General features: G+C 44.6%; 1 protein-coding gene across 5 annotated transcripts in view; it reads right to left on the reverse strand.

Moving 5' to 3' along the window:
* The window catches only part of SMG7 (SMG7 nonsense mediated mRNA decay factor), a 468,256-nt gene extending 450,484 nt beyond the window's left edge, over nt 1-17,772 (reverse strand). For 4 of the 5 annotated variants that reach the window (XM_069232046.1, XM_069232045.1, XM_069232043.1 and 1 more), the window contains exon 1: nt 17,439-17,754. In XM_069232046.1, coding sequence (XP_069088147.1) covers nt 17,439-17,467 — 29 coding nt within the window. In that variant the 5' untranslated portion in view covers nt 17,468-17,754. Of the gene's footprint in view, nt 1-17,438 lie in introns of all 5 variants that reach the window. The other variant, XM_069232041.1, reaches the window with a different exon arrangement.
* Nucleotides 17,773-20,787: the final 3,015 nt, after the last annotated feature.

Raw genomic sequence — 20,787 nt, forward strand, 5'->3', positions numbered from 1 at the left:
TACCCACAGGAGCAGGGTCAAGACAGATTTGCATATAGCTGAATCCAAACTGAGATGCCATTGTGTGTAAAATAACGATGGACTAGGATGAACCCTGAATAGTTACAAGTGGCTCAGATTAATCCAGGCATTCAATCCATCACTTTTTGTACACGGAGAGGGGGCCTTGAAATGAAATTAAAATGCATTAAGTGCATATAACCCCCAAAGAGTATCCTGATGCTTGTTATACACAGGAAGAGAAACAAAAACTAAAACATTAGAAAGGGAAAACCCCAGTCAGAGATTAAAAAAAAAAAGACTGTAAAGATAAATCAAATAACAGTGTTCAACATTTTACTAAATCTTGGCACGGCACACTTATCTTATGTCGCAGAGCGAGGCAATTCCAGAGTTTTGCTGAGTCACCAGAGTCTTTTGGAAGCTTCCAGATCAGCCGTATCTCGGATCTCAAATTAAGAGATTATATATATATATACATACATTTTTTTTTTTTTAGGTGTTAAAAAACACAGGTCCTGAACCATACAGAACATGATGCACCAGACAAAGGTGTTTAAAGATTAAAAGTTGTTCACATTGGGAGTTAATGGGACTTAGAAAGATGGTGACACAACTATTTCTCTTTTTTAACTCATGCCTGAAAAATAGCACCTCTTCAATATTTTTAACAATTTGGAGTTTGGATGTGGATTTGGAGGTGTTTAGAAAGCCCTTAGTACAAACTGTTCCTATGATGTAAGCAGGCAGGAATGTAAATGGGACAGGATTGCTGCTAGTACCGCTATTTTGTTACAGTGAGTGGGCAGGAGAGGCAAAATTGTTTAAGCCTTTCAGGATCCAAATACAAGATGCAGAGACCTTAAAAATCTGAAGTACTAGTTAGTTTAGAATCTAAAATAAGTCCTAGAGTTTTCACTGCACCTGAATATTTAGGAATATGCCCCAAGTGTTAAGGCCATCAATCACTGGGCCAGCTATTCAGATGACTACCCAGAGTAAGAACATCATTCTTGGCTATATTCAACTGAAGCTCATCTCACATCATCTAATCAGCCACTTCAGTAAAACACCTCTAAAACTGCTAGCAGCGGGGTGAAAGTCCCTACTTGTAGTCTTACCAACAACTGGGAGGTAGTCAGCACTGCAATAAAAGGTGAAATCAAATGAATGAAGCAGTAAGAAACCTCACAAATATTGAGTAGTATGGGGCTAAAGGATGAATCCTGTAGATACCCACAAGATCATTTTTGACACAAGATTGAAAACCACTAAAACATCTGATGTCAAACTCTCCATGACTCCTGCAGCATTTGCAACAGCAGCATAATCACCTGCATGCACTTATGTCCGGGCTCTCTGAGCGGCAGATGATGTGGCTGAGGACAGATCGAGGAAGCCTTAGTAGACCTGCTAGAATTAAGTGGTTCAAGCCTGGAAACCTGGGTAGGTATGGTGTAGGATGAGCAGGCTTGGCAGTCTACAGAAGGGACAGGTCCTGTGGTTCATTGCTTTGGTAATAGAAACCTATGTTGCAGCATCGCTCTTGCATCTTCCCCCCCCCCCCCCCCCCCCACTTCCCCTCCATTTTTTCTGTGTGCCTTCTCCTAGCTTTTCCCTTGTTTTCACTGCTTTTGCCTTGCTTTTCCCCCCACATTCTTTGTGTGCCTCCCCATGGCTTTTCCCTCGTTTGTACTGCGTTCTTACTTTTTCCCCATGTGTGCTTTTTCCTTGCTTCTCATTTTTTGTGCACCTTCTCCTTACTTTTCCCTTGTTTTCACTGCCTGCACCTTGCTGTTTCCCATTTTTTGTGTGCCTTCCTCTTACTTTTTCCCTGTTTGTACTGTTTTCTTCTTGTTTCTTTCCCCTCATTTTTTTGAGTGCCTTCTCCTTGCATTTTCCCAAATTTTCACTGATTTCTCCTTGCCGTTTTCCTCATAGTCGCTCCCGCATGCCACCTGTTATTGCCATCATCCCACCTACTGCATTCCAGCAATCCTTCCTACCAGCACCTCCTTAATGGAGGCTGCAGTGCGATGCCATTCAGCAGCTCCCATGCCCAGCTCTCCCTGTGCTGCTGCATCATTCTTTTCGGGAGTACTGTCTCCTTGCTTTTCCCTCATTGTCACGTTGTCCTTGCTTTTCCCATTTTTTTTGTGTGCCTTCTTGTTTTTCCCCTCGTTTTAACTTTTTTCTCCTTGGTTTCCTCCTACCCCGATGTGTGTGATCACGTGCATTGAGCCCCTCGGGGTGAACTGCTACGCTTTATAAATCCTTGACTGATTGATGCAGATGCAAGCTGTAACAAGCTCAGTCTTTCTTGGATGACAGGCTGTAGCCCCAAATGTCACCTACAAGACGGCTCAAAAAAAAGGGTAAAAGCAATACAAATAGGTTAGAAAGGGAATGACTGATTGTCTGTATAGTAAGTGAGCTGCCAAAGAATTGTAGAGTGCTGAGATGGAGCTGGCTTTTGCAAAGCAGGGTACTGAATTCACCAATGCATGCCAAGATTCATGGTAAGAGGGAGAATCTGAATACAGACTGAACTGTGGTGCATAAAAAGCCCTCCAATCCTAATTCAACTATCCAAAAAGTTACATGGTACACTATGAATATTTACACAAGGGAATAACAGAGGGAATAAGTAGTTGCCAGTACACTCATAATTTGCCTGAGAGCTTGAGGTTCTATAACCCAACTCATTCTGGGATTCAAAAGACACCAATGCAGTGCCATTAGACTCAGGTCTTGTCCAGGCAATTTGATTCAACATGCTGCAGAGGCTGTAAAACCAGCAAGGTTCAATCCAGGAGGCATTAGAATGTGTTTGAATAACTACTAGGCTCGGATCATAACCCCATTTCAGTTACACCTGGGATTGGACTCAACTGCTGCGATCTTGGAGCCAGCATCTACTGGCCCATCAGACAGACAGAAAAGATTATAAGGTGAAAATGTGCAGTAGCATCAGTGAGTCTTGTTCTCTTCCTGGCTCTCCATCTTCTGGCAATTGGACAAAATGTAGATAACATTGGACCGAGATGCTGTACCCATTGAGACTTCAGATCTGACTGTAGAGCCCACATGTGCCAACTAGAGTGCTTCACCTGCAGGATGCAGAAGACCATCAGACCCAGCAACCAGAGAGTCTCCATCACCCCAATCCATGACCAAGGCTGAAACATCAAGATCATATATTACGAACGTCCTGGACTCTCCGTGCCCTTGGGTAAGGGGCAGTTAGGCAAGAAACTGCACAGTGTCCCGAAAAGCCAAGATGAAAGGGAGCATTTGAGAAGGAGTCCGGTACTACTTTAGCAGATTAATAGTGAACCACAAAAAAATGAAGGTTTGCCGTAGTCTGGAAGTGGGTGACAAATGGCTACTTAACACAGGCAACAGTTGAAGTAGGGGAAAGATTGGAACCCCGACGTCCAAAGATAAGCAATCACTCGCATCACTTGTATGACACCCTAGGAGCACTGGTGAGAACAACTGGAACTGCTCTTGGTCCACCATGAACAGCAGGTAACACCGTAGGCCTGCATGGCGGGAACATTAAAACAAGCATTTACAATGCAGTAGGTCTCACATTTACTTGAGTTGGAGCTATTGGCATTGCAAATGCATAACTGGCCTTTTTTGCCACATTAACTGGTCAACCCTGACACATATTTTAGTCCTTTGACACATAATTCCAGTGGCCCTGCATATAACTAAATGGCTAGTAGGCCTACTGGAATATTTCTTTTTAAACAAGGCCCTTAAAACAAACTACTCACATGTGCAAAACATATTTACTTGGCAGTTTGTACAGGCTACATTGTCCGCGGGACAATGAACAAATAATTGTACTCCAAGAATATGTGCTTACTGGATCACTGTCCCTTTACTGCAGCCTGGGAAGTCTAACAAAACACCCATGATTTTCCACACGCTTGAGGAGAGCCATCTCACAGGATATTAATGATCCTCAGTCTTGAACTGGAATAATAGTTATAAAATACTGACCATTGTGCAGCATAATCAACTGTAAGCTCTTCACGGTTAGTTTTATAAATAAATGTACACAGTTCACGTTTCACAGACTCAAACGTGTGTAGTTCATCTAGTTAGGTTTCTGTTTTGTATTCACAGCTTGTATCAAAGTTATAAAAATAAAGCTACAAGTCCCATAAAGCAAAGCTGAAAGAAAAACTAAATGAGCAAATCATGTTCAGACCCAAGCATCGAAAGAAACCAGTTATTGTGAACACTTTAAGCCATTTAAGCAGTGCAGACACAGAAGTACTTTATTGTATTCTGACAAGTGTACAGCACTCAACCCTACAATGGACACCTAGATACCTAGAAGCAGGAAGATGATCAGAGGTTACAGAAGTTCAGCAGCCTAGAACGGGGCAGATGTCCTACTCTCCCGCCACCAATACTCCACCTGCCAAACAGTGAACATGCTTGGTGTGATCAGCGAGTCAAGCACTAGTAGTGTAGTCTGTTGCAATTTCAGGGCCACCCATCACAATGGAGCAAGAATACAATGCCCAAACAGCAGGAACTACAACTGTAATGAATGGCAGCTATCTCCGTCTGAATGCACCAAGCTGTAGATAAATAAAACAGTAATCTGTATATACTGTAGGCAGTCACAGCAAACACTTAGCTTTTTCCATTCTACTACTGCCAGAGGTACAGCTTGGCACCATCAGGATACACATAATTACACAGATGACACGTGTGTGTGTGTGTGGGGGGGGGGGGGGGGGGGGGGGGGGGACGGACGACACCAGGCGTCGTCCCATGCTGAGGTGGCGTTTCCGAAAATGATGCGCTCTGTCTGGTCAGAGTGGAGCATGAGGACAGCTTTCTCTCATCCAGGTGGCAACGGCTTCCATTCCAGAGTGGAAATTCCTTTTGCCCATGTCTGGGACTTCAGTGGGGGAAATGACGAGTTGTGTGTCATCGGTGTATGACAGGGTGTACATTCCGTGGCCTATGGCCATGGCTGCGAGTGGGGTCATGTATATGTTGAAAAGATCAATGCAATCATTCAGTCATGACCTTATATATGCAGTCACAAATGGCCAGAAGACCCTCATTCCCCTAGCAATTGTTGCTCTCATATGCCATAAAAACGCTGACTTGGCCATGGGATTTGATACTCAACTGAAAATACATGAGTCCGCCTTATGACTTTAGAACCTTGCCGCTACTCTAAATGACCAAATTCTTCTTCCAGCTGACATTCAGCCTCACAGCTTCACTAACTTAGTATGGGATACTATTGATATGGTGGAAGAGACTCTTACTGGTAAGGGGACAACTCTGAGTCAACGGTATAACTGTGCAACCCAAGTTGTTTGGATCACAACCTTTAAAGCTCCTCTCCCAAGCACTGAGAAACAAAAACAAAGAACACGGACCACCACAACTACTGAAGAATTGTTAATGTCACTTTCTTGTGAATTAGTTGGGCCTCAGCCATTGATTACAAGTACCAAAGTCATGCCGGAATGGGAGGGGCCCTCAATATTCTTTGCAAGGGGGCCCCCTCCAGTTTCATTACGACACTGATTGCCACAGTGGTTCCTGCCACTGCACAAAACTACTTTGTGCGCCACTATGCTCCCTGTGGAAGAGCAGAATGCAATCACTCACAGTAAAGCCAGCCAATAGATGGAGAAATAGATGTTTATTAAAAACAAAGGCCCAAATGTAAGGATGGCCTTGCGCCATCTAACCCCATATTAATGTCATTTTTCTGATGTTAATGTTGCATTAGTTTGCCAGAAACGCTGCACCATATCACTGCACTGCGCCACTTTGTGACCATTTGTGCCACATTATGCATGCGCCGTGCATAATGTATGCAAAGAGGTGTTCTAGCAAAGCGCCACAAAAGCATAAAAAGTTTCACACTATTGTACCTAATTCCGCCACGTTGCACTGTATCTTAAATAGTAGCATTAAGCGGGTGCAAGAAAAGTGGTGCTTTGCAATGTGAAGCACCACTTTTCTTTAATCTGGGACAAAATGTCTTTGTTAATGCCAGAGCTAATTAGGGACCCAATTCTTAAACAATGTCACTTAAGTACACCCATGGTCTATGTCTTTGAATTAGTGGCTTTCATGAATTCACAAGAACTTACAGAAGTAGACCAGGAAATCGTACTCCTAGAAGATATTTGTGAACTGTATTTTAGCACGAGCAAATATGCATGTGTATATTAGTTTGTGTGAAAATCTATTGAGCGTTTAAAAGTTCACTTTCCCTCTAACCTTTTTTTTCTTCTCCTCCAAACCTGGAAGAACTTCAACTTCTGCCCTTGTCAGGAGTAAATTTCCAACCTTTCTCATTATGGGAAAATATTAGAGAAGAGCTGGTGAAATCCATAAACATGCAAGTTAGTAGGTTTGCAGACTCAAAGACAGCCCTGGAATTATTGCTTACTGCTGCCTCTAGCCCCCGTATGTAGCTCTGCGGGAAGGTGCCAAAATAAGGAAATGGCTATAGGTGGGATTGAAATTTCAGGTATTCAAGCCCTACTATAGTAGTAGCTCTGACCTAATCAGAGAGGCTATTATCAGAGCTCTTACATAATGAGATTGCTGCCATAATTTTTTCATTGCACTACATGGCACCAAAAGGACAAGTAGACTTTTTACAGGACAAGTAGATTTAAAAAGTAACCTGCCCCATGGACAAGTAGATATTTTAATAAATTCCACACCCGTTATACCTTTTACAAACCCTGCTTCTACTAGTCCTAAATGAAGTCCCAAAGCTAATCGCCTCTACAAGGCACATAGAGTCTCCAAAATTACATTATACAAACCCATTTATTAAAGATGTCTGGCATTTCCACATGTTTGGTACCCATTTAGGTGGAAAATGATTTGTTAGTCCGTAGTTGCTTTGGGAAAGTTAAAATTAGTATGTTTTTATAGGTCAGAGATCCTGAGGAGCATGTCAGCAAATACACTCTAGCCTTGATGGTGATTGGAAACGTTTTTATTACCTAGAGAGCAGTTGAAGCAGGAAGCAGATGTAGAGCATACCAGCCACACCCACCGGTGCACATAGGCTCTGTGTCATATGGGACCTTAGGTTATGGGACTGATTCAGAGGCTAGAAAAGCTGCTTATAAACTTAGTCCTACATAGGTTTATCCTTCCTTACTGGCCCAGAAGTGGGAGCTCTTAGCAAGCAGCAGATCACCTTTTAGGTCCTTCTTTTAGTATATACAAAGAAGGACACCTTCAGAAGTTCAGCACTTCACTCGCCATTCATCAAATTTTAACATCTAGTCTTCCCAGAAGATAGTAGTTCTTCAAGGGGAAATACTCTAGTTACACTGGTTCTGAAGAGACATATCCTGGATTCTTCATGCTACCTAATTTTATTCTTTACAAGATCCCCACTGCAAGAATGCACGGAGACCCCCAATGTTAACTGAGGTTGCCAGGAGTTCAGCATTCTAAAAGGTAAATACCTAACTTTGATTCAAGGGATTTATAATTCCCATAACATATCAACGAATATCTTTCCTACTCGTTTCACCATTTTATCAGAGGGAACACCAACAGTTTGCAGAAGCTGATTTACTGCTCTGCTTATCTGTTCTTATGCCTATAAAAGGGCGTTTCTGGGACTTTTGGAATACATGTTACCCTACAAGCCTTCTCCGGTTATATAAAATCGAAGAAAGAGGCAACTAAGTGTAAGAAAAATCAGAATGCTCTTTCAGCTCCAAGACATACCGACTCTAGGGAATGCGGAGCTACTACAAAGGGGTTGTCCCCAATTTCCCTTAGCAAAATAAGTATACCCACTTCTGTGAAACTGCCCACTTGAACTCCAGTAAGACAATTCCTAGTCACATGATAAAAACTGACTTACAAGCTTAAAAGCTCATGGTAGCTTTTCATTAAAAGGTTAATTGTACATGGAGCATGGCTATGTTAGATGCAGAGAAGATACCTTCTCCATAGCTTTGTGTTGCTACTGTCGCCAGATTGGTATTCCCCTGATTCAAGTGAGCAATGGAGGATATTCAACTCCCAAGGGACTTTGAAAGGAGATACGCTTTCAGAACTAAGCCTTAAAAAAGTGACCACCCCTTCTTATCAATAAATTCAATTATAGACCCCTTGTTTCATCCCTTTTTTCCCCCTCCCGCTTTTAGTTCAAAATTAGGGGACAGGCGACACACCCTAGATGTCGGCCTCATTTTAATATACATTCCCCTAGACAATTGTGTCTAGTTGTTTGCAACGTGATTCATTGGGTTGAATCATGTGAAATCTTGGAGGAGGAATATAAGACGAAGTCTGGTGCTGCTCAGTGTTCTTCACGGAGCCACAGAGTGGTAGAAAAGAGGCACTGGTCCCTTGATGAGGTGAGTGGTGAATAGGGTGATTGATTAAATCTACAAGAGAGTGCTGGATTTTTGCCCCGCTCAGTGAGGAGGGACAGTATTGTTGGTGCTTTTCTGAGAGGAGAAGCAATTGAATTATTGTAATTCTTCACGGGGATGACATGTGTAAGGAAATGCCTCCTTGGCATGGTTACCACCTGACTTTTTGCCTTTGCTGATGCTATGTTTTGAATTGAAAGTGTGCTGAGGCCTGCTAACCAGGCCCCAGCACCAGTGTTCTTTCCCTAACCTGTACTTTGGTATCCACAATTGGCACACCCTGGCATCCAGATAAGTCCCTTGTAAATGGTACCCCTGGTACCAAGGGCCCTGATGCCAAGGAAGGTCTCTAAGGGCTGCAGCATGACTTATGCCACCCTGGAGACCCCTCACTCAGCACAGACACACTGCTTGCCAGCTTGTGTGTGCTGGTGAGAACAAAACGAGTAAGTCGACATGGCACTCCCCTCAGGGTGCCATGCCAGCCTCTCACTGCCTATGCAGGTATAGATAAGTCACCCCTCTAGCAGGCCTTACGGCCCTAAGGCAGGGTGCACTATACCATAGGTGAGGGCACCAGTGCATGAGCACTGTGCCCCTACAGTGTCTAAGCAAAACCTTAGACATTGTAAGTGCAGGGTAGCCATAAGAGTATATGGTCTGGGAGTCTGTTTTACACGAACTCCACAGCACCATAATGGCTACACTGAAAACTGGGAAGTTTGGTATCAAACTTCTCAGCACAATAAATGCACACTGATGCCAGTGTACATTTTATTGTAAAATACACCCCAGAGGGCACCTTAGAGGTGCCCCCTGAAACCTTAACCGACTATCTGTGTAGGCTGACTGGTTCCAGCAGCCTGCCACAACCGAGACATGTTGCTGGCCCCATGGGGAGAGTGCCTTTGTCACTCTGAGGCCAGTAACAAAGCCTGCACTGGGTGGAGATGCTAACACCTCCCCCAGGCAGGAGCTGTAACACCTGGCGGTGAGCCTCAAAGGCTCACCCCCTTTCTTCCAGCACCACAGGGCACTCCAGCTAGTGGAGTTGCCCGCCCCCTCCGGACACGGCCCCACTTTTGGCGGCAAGGCCGGGGGAAATAATGAGAACAACAAGGAGGAGTCACTGGCCAGTCAGGACAGCCCCTAAGGTGTCCTGAGCTAAAGTGACTAACTTTTAGAAATCCTCCATCTTGCAGATGGAGGATTCCCCAATAGGATTAGGGATGTGACCCCCTTCCCTTGGGAGGAGACACAAAGAGGGTGTACCCACCCTCAGGGCTAGTAGCCATTGGCTACTAACCCCCCAGACCTAAACATGCCCTTAAATTTAGTATTTAAGGGCTCCCCTGAACCTAAGAATTTAGATTCCTGAAACTACAAGAAGAAGAGGACTGCTGAGCTGAAAAACCCCTGCAGAAGAAGAACAGAAGACACCAACTGCTTTGGCCCCAGTCTTACCGGCCTGTCTCCTGCCTTCCAAAGAAACCTGCTCCAGCGACGCTTTCCAAAGGACCAGCGACCTCTGAATCCTCAGAGGACTGCCCTGCTTCAAGAAAGACCAGAAACTCCCGAGGACAGCGGCACTGCTCCAAAAGAACTGCAACTTTGTTACAAAGGAGCAGATTTAAAGACCCCTGCAACTCCCCGCAAGAAGCGTGAGACTTGCAACACTGCACCCGGCGACCCCGACTCGACTGGTGGGGAACGAACACCTCAGGGAGGACCCTCCGGCGACTCAGAGACCGTGAGTAACCAAAGTTGCCCCCCTGAGTCCCCACAGCGACGCCTGCAGAGGGAATCCTGAGTCTCCCCCTGACCGCGACTGCCTGAACCTAAAGTCCCGACGGCTGGAAAAGACCCTGCACCCGCAGCCCCCAGCACCTGAAGGAACGAAACTTATGTGCAGGAGTGACCCCCAGGAGGCCCTCTCCCTTGCCCAGGTGGTGGCTACCCCGAGGAGCCCCCCCCTTGCCTGCCTGCACCGCTGAAGAGACCCCTTGGTCTCCCATTGAAATCTACAGAGAACCCGACGCTTGTTTGCACACTGCACCCGGCCGCCCCCGCGCTGCTGAGGGTGTACTTTCTGTGTGGACTTGTGTCCCCCCCAGTGCCCTACAAAACCCCCCTGGTCTGCCCTCTGAAGACGCGGGTACTTACCTGCTGGCAGACTGGAACCGGGGCACCCCCTTCTCTCCATTGAAGCCTATGCGTTTTGGGCACCTCTTTGACCTCTGCACCTGACCGGCCCTGAGCTGCTGGTGTGGTAACTTTGGGGTTGCTCTGAACCCCCAACGGTGGGCTACCTTGGACCCAAAACTGAGACCTGCAAGTGATTTACTTACCTGCTAAAAATAACAATACTTTACCTCCCCCAGGAACTGTGAAAATTGCACTGTGTCCACTTTTAAAACAGCTTATTGTGTTTTATGTAAAAAGTATATATGCTACTGTGATTATTCAAAGTTCCTAAAGTACTTATCTGCAATACCTTTCAAATGAGATATTACATGTAGAATTTGAACCTGTGGTTCTTAAAATAAACTAAGAAAATATATTTTTCTATAACAAAACCTATTGGCTGGATTTGTCTCGGAGTGTGTGTTCCTCATTTATTGCCTGTGTGTATGTACAACAAATGCTTAACACTACTCCTTTGATAAGCCTACTGCTCGACCACACTACCACAAAATAGAGCATTAGGATTATCTCTTTTTGCCACTATCTTACCTCTAAGGGGAACCCTTGGACTCTGTGCATGCTATTCCTTACTTTGAAATAGCACATACAGAGCCAACTTCCTACAACATGGAATCGAGGAATATGAGGAATGAGGCATATGGATCACGACAGGACCCACACCCAAGTAGATGGGTCTTATGGAGTAAAAACACATCAGCACCATACAGGTGGTTTTTAGAGGCTAAATAGAAAAGCCTAGAATTAGAATTGCCCTCGATCACCTCATCATTTCAGGGAATTTAAGGATATTGAGGGGACATAAATATACCCACTAAGACATTGAAGGAGTTTGTCTTACGCTGTGTGACAATACTTTTTTGTTTAGTGTTTGACTAAAGGGAGGTGCTCCCACCAGTCCCCAGTTTAAGAGATATATAATGAAACCTTAGTGAGTACACAGATTGAAAATGTTTTATGGAGTTTACTGCTTGGGATGACGGTGTGTTTCACAACTGCTCTGACATACAGTCTGCCAAAATTGGGAATGGCAATGTATGAATTAGATACAACAGGGCTACGGGGAAACTGGGGCGTGTGTATATATATTTTAAAAAACGGTGCAACCTAATTAGGCACCAACAGGCTGCACAATATCCAAACGCTCGTGCCAGATGGAAAATAACCACAATGTCAATGAGGTAGAAAATCGTTGGCTCCATTTATTTTGAAAAAATTCATAAATGAGCGGCACATAAAGAAAAACCATATAAAAATAAACAATGAAGTGCCCAAAAAGAACAACTCACACACGCTGTCCCGGCCAAATGTCGACACGTTTCGGCAGAAGCCTTCAACTGGACATATATATACACACACACACACACACACACACATACATACACACACACACACTTGATGGGGTAGCGAGGCAATGGAATTGGTGACTAACTACCTTTGAACAATGCTTTCATGTTTGGGTGTTTGTCTTTTTACTTTGTCATTATAGATAATTCAGAGTCTGTATACAGATAAGGGACAACTGAGCCAGAGTATTCATTTTGACTGAAGTCCAGATTACAACAGGTAGGGGACCAAATTAATAGGGGATCAAGGGTCCTGACGAAGGTCGACTGACCCTTATGGGCAATGGAAACGGCTGAAATATGTTGACAACTTCAGCACAGAGATTTGGGGTGAATGGGTAATTGTTTCCTAATATCACCACCATGAATCTATTTTTAGCCCTGTTCAGGGGGTCCTGGAATAAAGATTAGGAGTTGACTCCCATGAGACAGTTTTAGTGACATTCTGCATGATTGTTGTTTGTGTTGTGTTGTATTGTTTGGTGTTCCACGTCCCTATTGCTCCATCCCTACATTGGTATGCATGGGGATGTGCTAGCAGAAGCCCAAAGATGAAGCGTGCCATGAATAGTGGATGAGGGCAATTTTGTAACAGCTGAGCTGTTTTTTTATGTGTGGTAGTAGTCTACTCTGCTTGTGTAGGGTACTTCTACCCTTATTTCTTGCCTTTTATGTGACAGTGGTTTAGACATTGGGAGGTAGGACAAGGAATTTTGACCTCTCTCCCCTCCTCAGGTATGTTGAGGATTTCTCAAATATTCAAAACATGCTGGAAACAAAGATGCAAAAAACAAATTATATGGATCTGTTTATTCTACGAGCCCCCCGTCCCTCCCCAACCCCCAGGGTCAGGACTGACGGTTGCGTTTCTAGATAATTTACATTGAAAATCGGCCCAAGAAAACTCTGTCCACTCTCCCCGTCATTTCCTATTTAGCAATATAACACCTTGCTGCAGCCTTCAGACTAACTGCAGACAGATATGTCATTTAGTGTAGAGGCTCCCTATAGGTTATACACAGATGACATTCCCTCCCATACCCTGCACGAGTTTGGTGTACTTTCTAGATTCAATAATAATTATGCCAACCCCAGTTTCTCCTCTCGAGGCCATGGTCATCTGAAGCAGTCTGGCCGACTGCCCTTCCTGCCTCTACCTTAGTAGTCGATTTTAAGTACTTAAGTGTAAGATTTTTCGCTTGTTCACTAATGTAACTTGCGTAAATCAATGTCAAACACAAGAAAGTCGGTAGGGTATAGGCAACAACTCCCTCTATCGATAACAAGCCGGAATAGCTATAATTAAGATTAACATTCTTACCAGTTTTCTCTAATTTTTCCAGTAATCATCTTACGGTTACGGATTATTTGGAGGGACCTCTATTACCTTCTTCGTGACTTCCTATGGAACTAGAAATAGCATAAACTGGCCTTCGGCTGAATATCGACAGAAGGTGATAGACTGGTGGTCCCGAATTTTGCAAACTATCACTTGGTGGTGTATCTGCAATGGATAGTGCGCTGGTTGCCGACCAGATCATCAACTGAATCTAGGAGATGGGTCAAAGGACGATCCCCTTTTAGAGGTGGCGAATTATTGTTGGAGTGTAATCCTTCATAAAATCACTATCCAAATACTATTTTCTCTAAATGTACCAATACAGCACTAACCACATTCTTGGTGGATGTTATCAGTCCTTGGTAGACGAGCATAGCTAGCTGGAGGCAGTACAACCCTGGGTGACCTTTTTAAGACTCCTTAATTCACTCAGGCAGTTGCTATGTTTCCTGACCATGAGCAACACACAAAGCCACTTGCCCACCATCAGTCCCCAAAATGAACCGCCTGCGAGACACCAGGTTGTTGAAACCATGCTGGTTCTTGGCAACACCAAGAAAGCCATTACGAGGTTATACGCCTCAATTATACAAATAAAAGACTGACTTCAGACTTGAAAGAGATGGGAACATGACCTACACATAACTATCACAGATAATCAGTGGGCCCACGTATTAGCCTACCCAAAGATGGTATCCAAGAATGTTGATTTAAAGCCATCCAACACAATCCCACACATCAGACACCTGGAAGTCAACACTGTTTTTCCCCTCACAAACGGACTCCTGACCAAGATGTTAATCCAATGGAGCAGATATTTTGCATACGTTTTGGTAATGCAATGAACTAAGGGAGTTCTGGAATCGTACCTGACCCACTATAACAGTCCCTAATCTCCAAGTGGAGCACAACACTGGCCTCTTCTTCTTGAGTACAATACCATGCCTGAATAAAATGCAAATATCAAACTCAGATAGTTGACTTGGCCCTTATAATGAATTGGGAAGCGCCTCATTAAGCAAAACTGGGATCTTTGTCCCCTTAAGATTCAAACTTAGAAGAGAATTATGAAAGCAGACGAAAGTTGAAGGAAATGAACTCAGCCTCCCAACACGGCAATGGTACGGCTTGTTTTCCAGACAAAATGAGATACAATGATGGTACAGACCGCTAGGGATATGGATAGTATCCCCCTTACCAAATGCCTCCTGCCTAGATCATAGTCACTGATCTCTGGTATACTGATAAAATTGTTATCCCTCCAGGACCAAAGCCACTTTAAGAACTTCGGGGTCTTTATTTACATTTAGCTCCTTGATGTGATAGTGGATGGGCATTCACACTACACCTTGTATTGTTATAAGTAACCACTACTGCAACTGCCTGGACTTACGCACCTGCTTGAATTGATAATGCTCTGTTTCACATCCAATTACAGGTTGCTCCAAGTCAGAAGCAACGAGAGAGATAAGGGATTTTAAAACCCTATTAGGTGTTTTCTTCTACAACTGTATTATTCTAGTGATTTAATCATTGCTCTTTTTTAGCTGTTAACATGCAGCATCGAAATTGCCTTCTGTCTAAGATAGATTATTACAATACCTCGATTACAAGACACTATCAGGCATTTCTGGAAAAAAAACCTGCCCAGGCTACACAGGGGAAATGTTATTAGGATCCTGGAAGACTCCTAACAAAGACATCTACCAACAAACCCCATGATCTAACATATGTGATTCAGCTTCAAATAAGGTAAAAATACGATTGTCTCATCTTTGACAGAGAAATGTATATAACATTACATTGACATGTTGCTGTGTTCGTTTTGATTCTCCTACAGCACTCTGCAGGTTTTAACATGTTGATCACAACAGACTTTATTAATGTCTGAAAGAGAGTATGGCAGGAACAGGAGACAACCTAACTCCAAACATACATCTCAAATAGGTTTAAAGTTAAATCATACAGATGACCCCGAGGGATCAAGGAGTCATTATGTCACCCACCTTCTTCTACAAGACCACATACTTGCAGTTAACACTCATATGTGTTTCATAGACCACAAAATATGTTACACACTATTACTCATTAACCAGCATTATCGCTATTAATTAAAACAAAGATACCATTATTTCCATTGAATAACTGCAATGAAAACTTAGAGGGTCCATTCTAGATTTGATCACCCTTCACACACCCACATACAATAATACCACGTGAATCTAGAAATGGGTCATGCTACTGCCTAAAGCATAAAAATGAAGGAAAAAAAACAATAATAATAATTTAAAGACACACACCACCAACACGTCTGTCTTCAAATCACTTTCCAGAACAAGACAATGATAGGAGTAGACAATGTGTTATACCCACACACGCCTCCTTGGTGTACAGATTCATTTTCCACAAAGAAGCTAAGTGGCACGTGTTCCCTTTGCCAGTCAAACTAGTTTCATTACACTCAAGTGACATCTCACTCAGCTAATATAATACATGTATGCAATTGATAACATTTATGTATACATACACTACCCTGACATTGCCTTTCAAAGACAAACTTTCGTATGAACTCTAACATTCAGTCTTAGATTCATGTGCCTAGTCTAAGAACGTCACACAAAAGCAACCAATACAACGAGCTCAACCATTTCCATCCCAGAAGGAAAAATCCCTCCTCTTCAGCCAAACCTTCTGTAGATAAACCATCATCTACAGTTAATCTTTTGCTGTACCCTGCCTTTGTCGGTGCTCCACGCAGCCCAAAATATATCTCTGGGCTCACAGTGGCACTATACAAATCATAACTACCACAGAAGTTCATGTAGGAGCCTTTTTAGACCCCTGCATTATTCAAACACAGCGGTAAATCATTCAAGACCAATAGCAATGTTCTAAGAAAACATTAGCAATGGCCAATGTGAAGAGGCCGTATGCTGATCACAGTCATAAATGTAGGATGTGCATCAGAGTAAAGGCATTATCTCTCCCCATGTGTGCCACATACACTTAAGGTGCAAAGAGAGAGTAGCAACATCATCCACATGCTCCATTTTACTACTATGAAGTTCCACCCTCCCCGCTCAAAACAGATTTTATTTATTTGTTAACGTGGACATATGCTCTTTCTCAATCTCCTCGACTAAATATGTGCACAGTGGGTCATCTGAAAGATGCAGTTTATTTTTCGGAAACACAAATTCACAATTAAGGAGGATGAAACGCGGTTTCACAACTGTGGCCGTTTACTGGATTCGAGCAAGATGTGCCAGTGCACTGTAATAGCACCAACTTTAAGCTCTTGGTTACCCTTTTCCACGTCCTTAGGGGACCATAAACACGCAGGTATATACAGTAATAATAAGTTCCCCTATACATCAGCCCTACCAACTGGTTCATGACGTTTTGCACTGCGTTGTACGCTACGAAAAATATAATCCCTTCGCACTGGTGATACAACTTGCACGACAAGACATACAGCAATCTGTAATTATGACTACCCATCTAATGTACAAAGAAGGACAGAAAAATAATTACATGCCAGCACACCCATGCGTTCAAATATAATCCACAAGAGTGGCGTAACTAGTATACATTAGCCTGGTTTCTGTCTACTCTTTCAGTAGAAATAGCTGGAGCCCAACTAATACTAAAGGAAAGCGTATAGTGAAACTACAGCAGTATTTATGTGCTTATGAATTTCATAAAACGATGTATTATGATCCTGCCTCAGCAGTGAGCTCTTATTTGTACTTCCTAGCTCGCATTTACCCTTGCTACCTGGTGTGCTCTCCCTGTATACTAGTATTGTCTAACCTACCCTTCCCCTATGTTCACAAGTGAGCCATCGCATCTCACAGTTCCCAATAGCACTCTAAAACATCTTATGCCTCTCTTGAGGTACACATCCCCTGTGGATTTGTGTATGTAAGAGTGCCGTGTTCGTGTCTCTACAAAACAGCATGTGGTTCTTCACATCTACAAAGATTTCTCACCCACGAAATGTCTTTAGCACCTGTCGTGGGCCCAGGTAGCCTCGTATGCCTTCCCCGTGTCAGTATATGATCTTGGACCCCGTCATACAGACCTCCACGAATACAATAACAGTAACTAAAATGGAATCCGTGACTTGCTTACCGGAGATACTGTGCGCACAGCAGGCTCATCCTCCTGTGGGCTACGGACTTCACTCAGCTCCGGAGCGGTGCGGCCTCCTCCGCCGCAGCCGCCATCTTCCCTCTGTCTGCGCCGCTCTAGCTGCCCCTACTGCTCTCTATGGTCTTCTGCTGCCCCCTGCTGGGAAGCGCGCGCTCCCCGCCCCCACCAGCGCGCCCCCGGCACTTCCGGCCTACGCGTGGACCGTCTGATCCCGCAACCCCTTTTCCCGGTCGCTGTGACTCTGGCTCGCTGGGCTACCAGCAGAGCGCATGCGTTCACGCACCTAGGTTCTAATGTCACGTGACGGTCCCTCCTACTCCCTATGCCAAAGCATGAGGAAGGAGGCGGGGCACAAACAGACCAAGTGATTGGCTGTTCGGCTGCTATGGCGACAGATGGTCGCCGACTGCTGTCTCCCCTGGCAACCGACTCCTAGGTCTTGGAAGGGGAGCCTGGCGAGGTCCACGAGAAGAGAACCCAGTAGGAGGCGTGGGGAACCATTGCCTTAAGAGAGTTCATGGTGTAGGCTAAGGGCGTAACATAGAAAACTCCTAACCCTTCACGGGACTGAAATGGGGTGTCCCGTCCCAGAACAACGAATAAAGAAAGACTCAGTGGGCCCTCGTTACATTCTGCAATGGGTCGCCGTCATTTTGCTTACAGTTACTCACTGACCCGAGGATAGTTATGCTTGCAGGATCTACTGACCAAAATATGAAACGTGAAAAGTGGGAAAATCGAACGTAGGAAATCAACGCACGAGGGGAGTGAAGACTGTTGTGAGCTAGGCGTGGGGTGAGGTAGGGAGCCACGTTAAGCACAGCCCATATTAAGGAGGGAGTCACACTTCAGGATGAATCACGGTAGATTCAACAAATCTAAGGCACGATTCATGTCAGGGAAAGAGAGCACAGGCATGTGTCATGGAGAAGGCAGCAGAACCCAGGTATGATTCATGATAAAGGAAGCAGAGGCCAGGCGCAAGTCATAATGAGTCATGACAAAATTGTTTGGTTCCCAAACCACCTACCTTTCGATCTCATAGATCTCTTGTTTTGGAGTAATAGCCGAACTATAGACAGGGAAGCCAGAGGCCTCAAAAACACTCTGGCTTCGAAAATTACACATTGGGAAATACGGCTGAGCTCTAACGCCAAGCAGGGACGGACTGGCCTACCGGTCAGTCAGGCACTGTCTGATGGTCTGGAAGTGAATGTATGGGTCGTTTTTAGGTCGAGCGTTAGCGTTCAACGTGTTGTATACTTAAGTATACTTATACTGTGAAGAAAAGCTATTTGATTTGTTAGTTGCAGCGTCCTTCAAAAATCCTTGCTTGATAGCGGTCAGTTCTGCCTCTTTATCCTGCCTTTTTTCACTTTGGGAGCAGCACAAAATACTGTGTAATTACGCTATGTCCTGTTTATCTCTTCTGTAAGGGACTTTTTTGGGGCATTTGCCTGTTTCACCTCAGCAGTGTGGGTGCTTGTTCAGTCCCTCCTCCCCACCAGCTCCCTCTGCAAACACGAGACTATTGCATTCTAAATGCTTGTACTCTATGCATTCTTATGAATGTGATAAACGGGGTACAAGATGAACAGCCTTGATCGGTATTGTTATTTTAGAAGATAAACTGACAACGTAAAACATAATCTGTTTTCACGTGCATAGCACAAGTCAATTCACATGCGTATACTTCACGAAAACTTAAATTGTTGACTTAGACATTTTTGTTCTTCATATTAAAGTGATATTTAGGGTTTTCTAAAAATTACAATCTGTACTATTTGATAGTGTGTAAAAGATTTACGTGTTTACGGATATTCTCACGATAAATTAAAAGTTCCAAGATGGCTGAACATTTCGGCGGCTAATCTGCGCTTCCCTAGAACAACTTTGAGACTCTCCTTCCCACAGAAGGTTAGGGGTAGGCGGTGCCTGTTTGTCCCCAAGTAGAGTTAGAGAGGCAGGGACTATTAGCTGTCATTCGGTTGGTACGGGATGCCAGGCTTTGCAGTGGCAGTGCCGTCAGTAGGGGGTGCTTCGGTCCGCAGGCTGCGGCTCTCGCGGGCTCGTGCGTGAGTTGCCTGTGGTGCATGCTGGTGAGTGGCTGTGGGAGACGAAGGCAGGGGGTGCCTGCATCGCCGACGGCAAAATGGCTGACAGGTTCTCTCGGTTCAACGAGGACAGGGACTTTCAGGTAGGCTTAGAACAGGAGCTTGGGCCTATCGGCCAACACATCATGCAGCCCTCCAGCCTTTCCCAGCGTTCAAGCGAGCGCTTCGTACAATTCTCTTGGTTCCTGTGTGTTGATAAAGCCTCTGGTTAGGGGCTGTTGCATTTAGGAGCAGCTGGTATTCACCAGAGGGCGGTGGCCATAAGCCCCTAGTGGGTATAATACGAATGCCTGTATTTTACAAGTAATGGCACATTAAATCCAGTCCTATAGGCTTTCAGGTGCCTGTTTCAGTTGGCCTTTGTGTCGGCGAAGGGATTTCCTCGCAGTAAATGTTTTCCATATGTACATAATAAATAAAAATGTTTAAATGCACTCTTATCTTATGGTAGCCAATTGTCTATTGCGTCGGCACTCTGCAGGTTTCTGATTAAGACTGAGCATCTTCTGTCAGGAAACCTAAACTGTTATCTTAGTTTTAAATGTGCCCAGAGGTTTCGAGAATTAAGTGAATGGACATTCATAAATAGATGTACGTCTGTGTGGAATTGCTTCCTTGCTCAGATATGCATCAGTAAAGTGTACTATGCAGAGTCCCTGAAAAGACTGCAGTTTGCTCATGACCACAGGAATTATGCATAGGCAGAGGGTTGCCTGGGGGTCGCTCCTGCACTGGAGTTCGGTTCCTTCAGGTCCTGGGGGCTGCGGGTGCAGTGTTGGTTCCAGGTGTCAGGTCCCTTGTTACAGGCAGTCGTGGTCAGGGGGAGCCCCTGGATTCTCTCTGCAGGCGTCGCTGTGGGAGCTCAGGGGGGTCGTCTCTGGTTACTCACGGGCTCGCAGTCGCTGGGGAGTCCTCACTGAGGTGTTTGTTTTCTGCAGGTCGAGCCGGGGGCGTCGGGTACAGAGTGGGAAGTCTCACGCTTCCGGCGGGAAACGTGAAGTCTTTAAAGTTGCTTCTTCGTTGCAATGAAGTTGCAGGTTTTTTAACGGAGACGTTGTTCACAGGAGTTTCTTGGTCCTTGGGTGCAGGGCAGTCCTCTGAGGCTTCAGAGGTCGCTGGTCCCTGTTGGATGTGTCGCTGTTGCAGTTTTCTTCAAAGTTGGGAGACAGGCCGGTAGGGCTGGGGCCAAAGCAGTTGTCGTCTCCGTCTTCTCT

The sequence above is a fragment of the Pleurodeles waltl genome, chromosome 4_2, assembly GCF_031143425.1.
Source record: "Pleurodeles waltl isolate 20211129_DDA chromosome 4_2, aPleWal1.hap1.20221129, whole genome shotgun sequence".
Classification (NCBI taxonomy): domain Eukaryota; kingdom Metazoa; phylum Chordata; class Amphibia; order Caudata; family Salamandridae; genus Pleurodeles; species Pleurodeles waltl.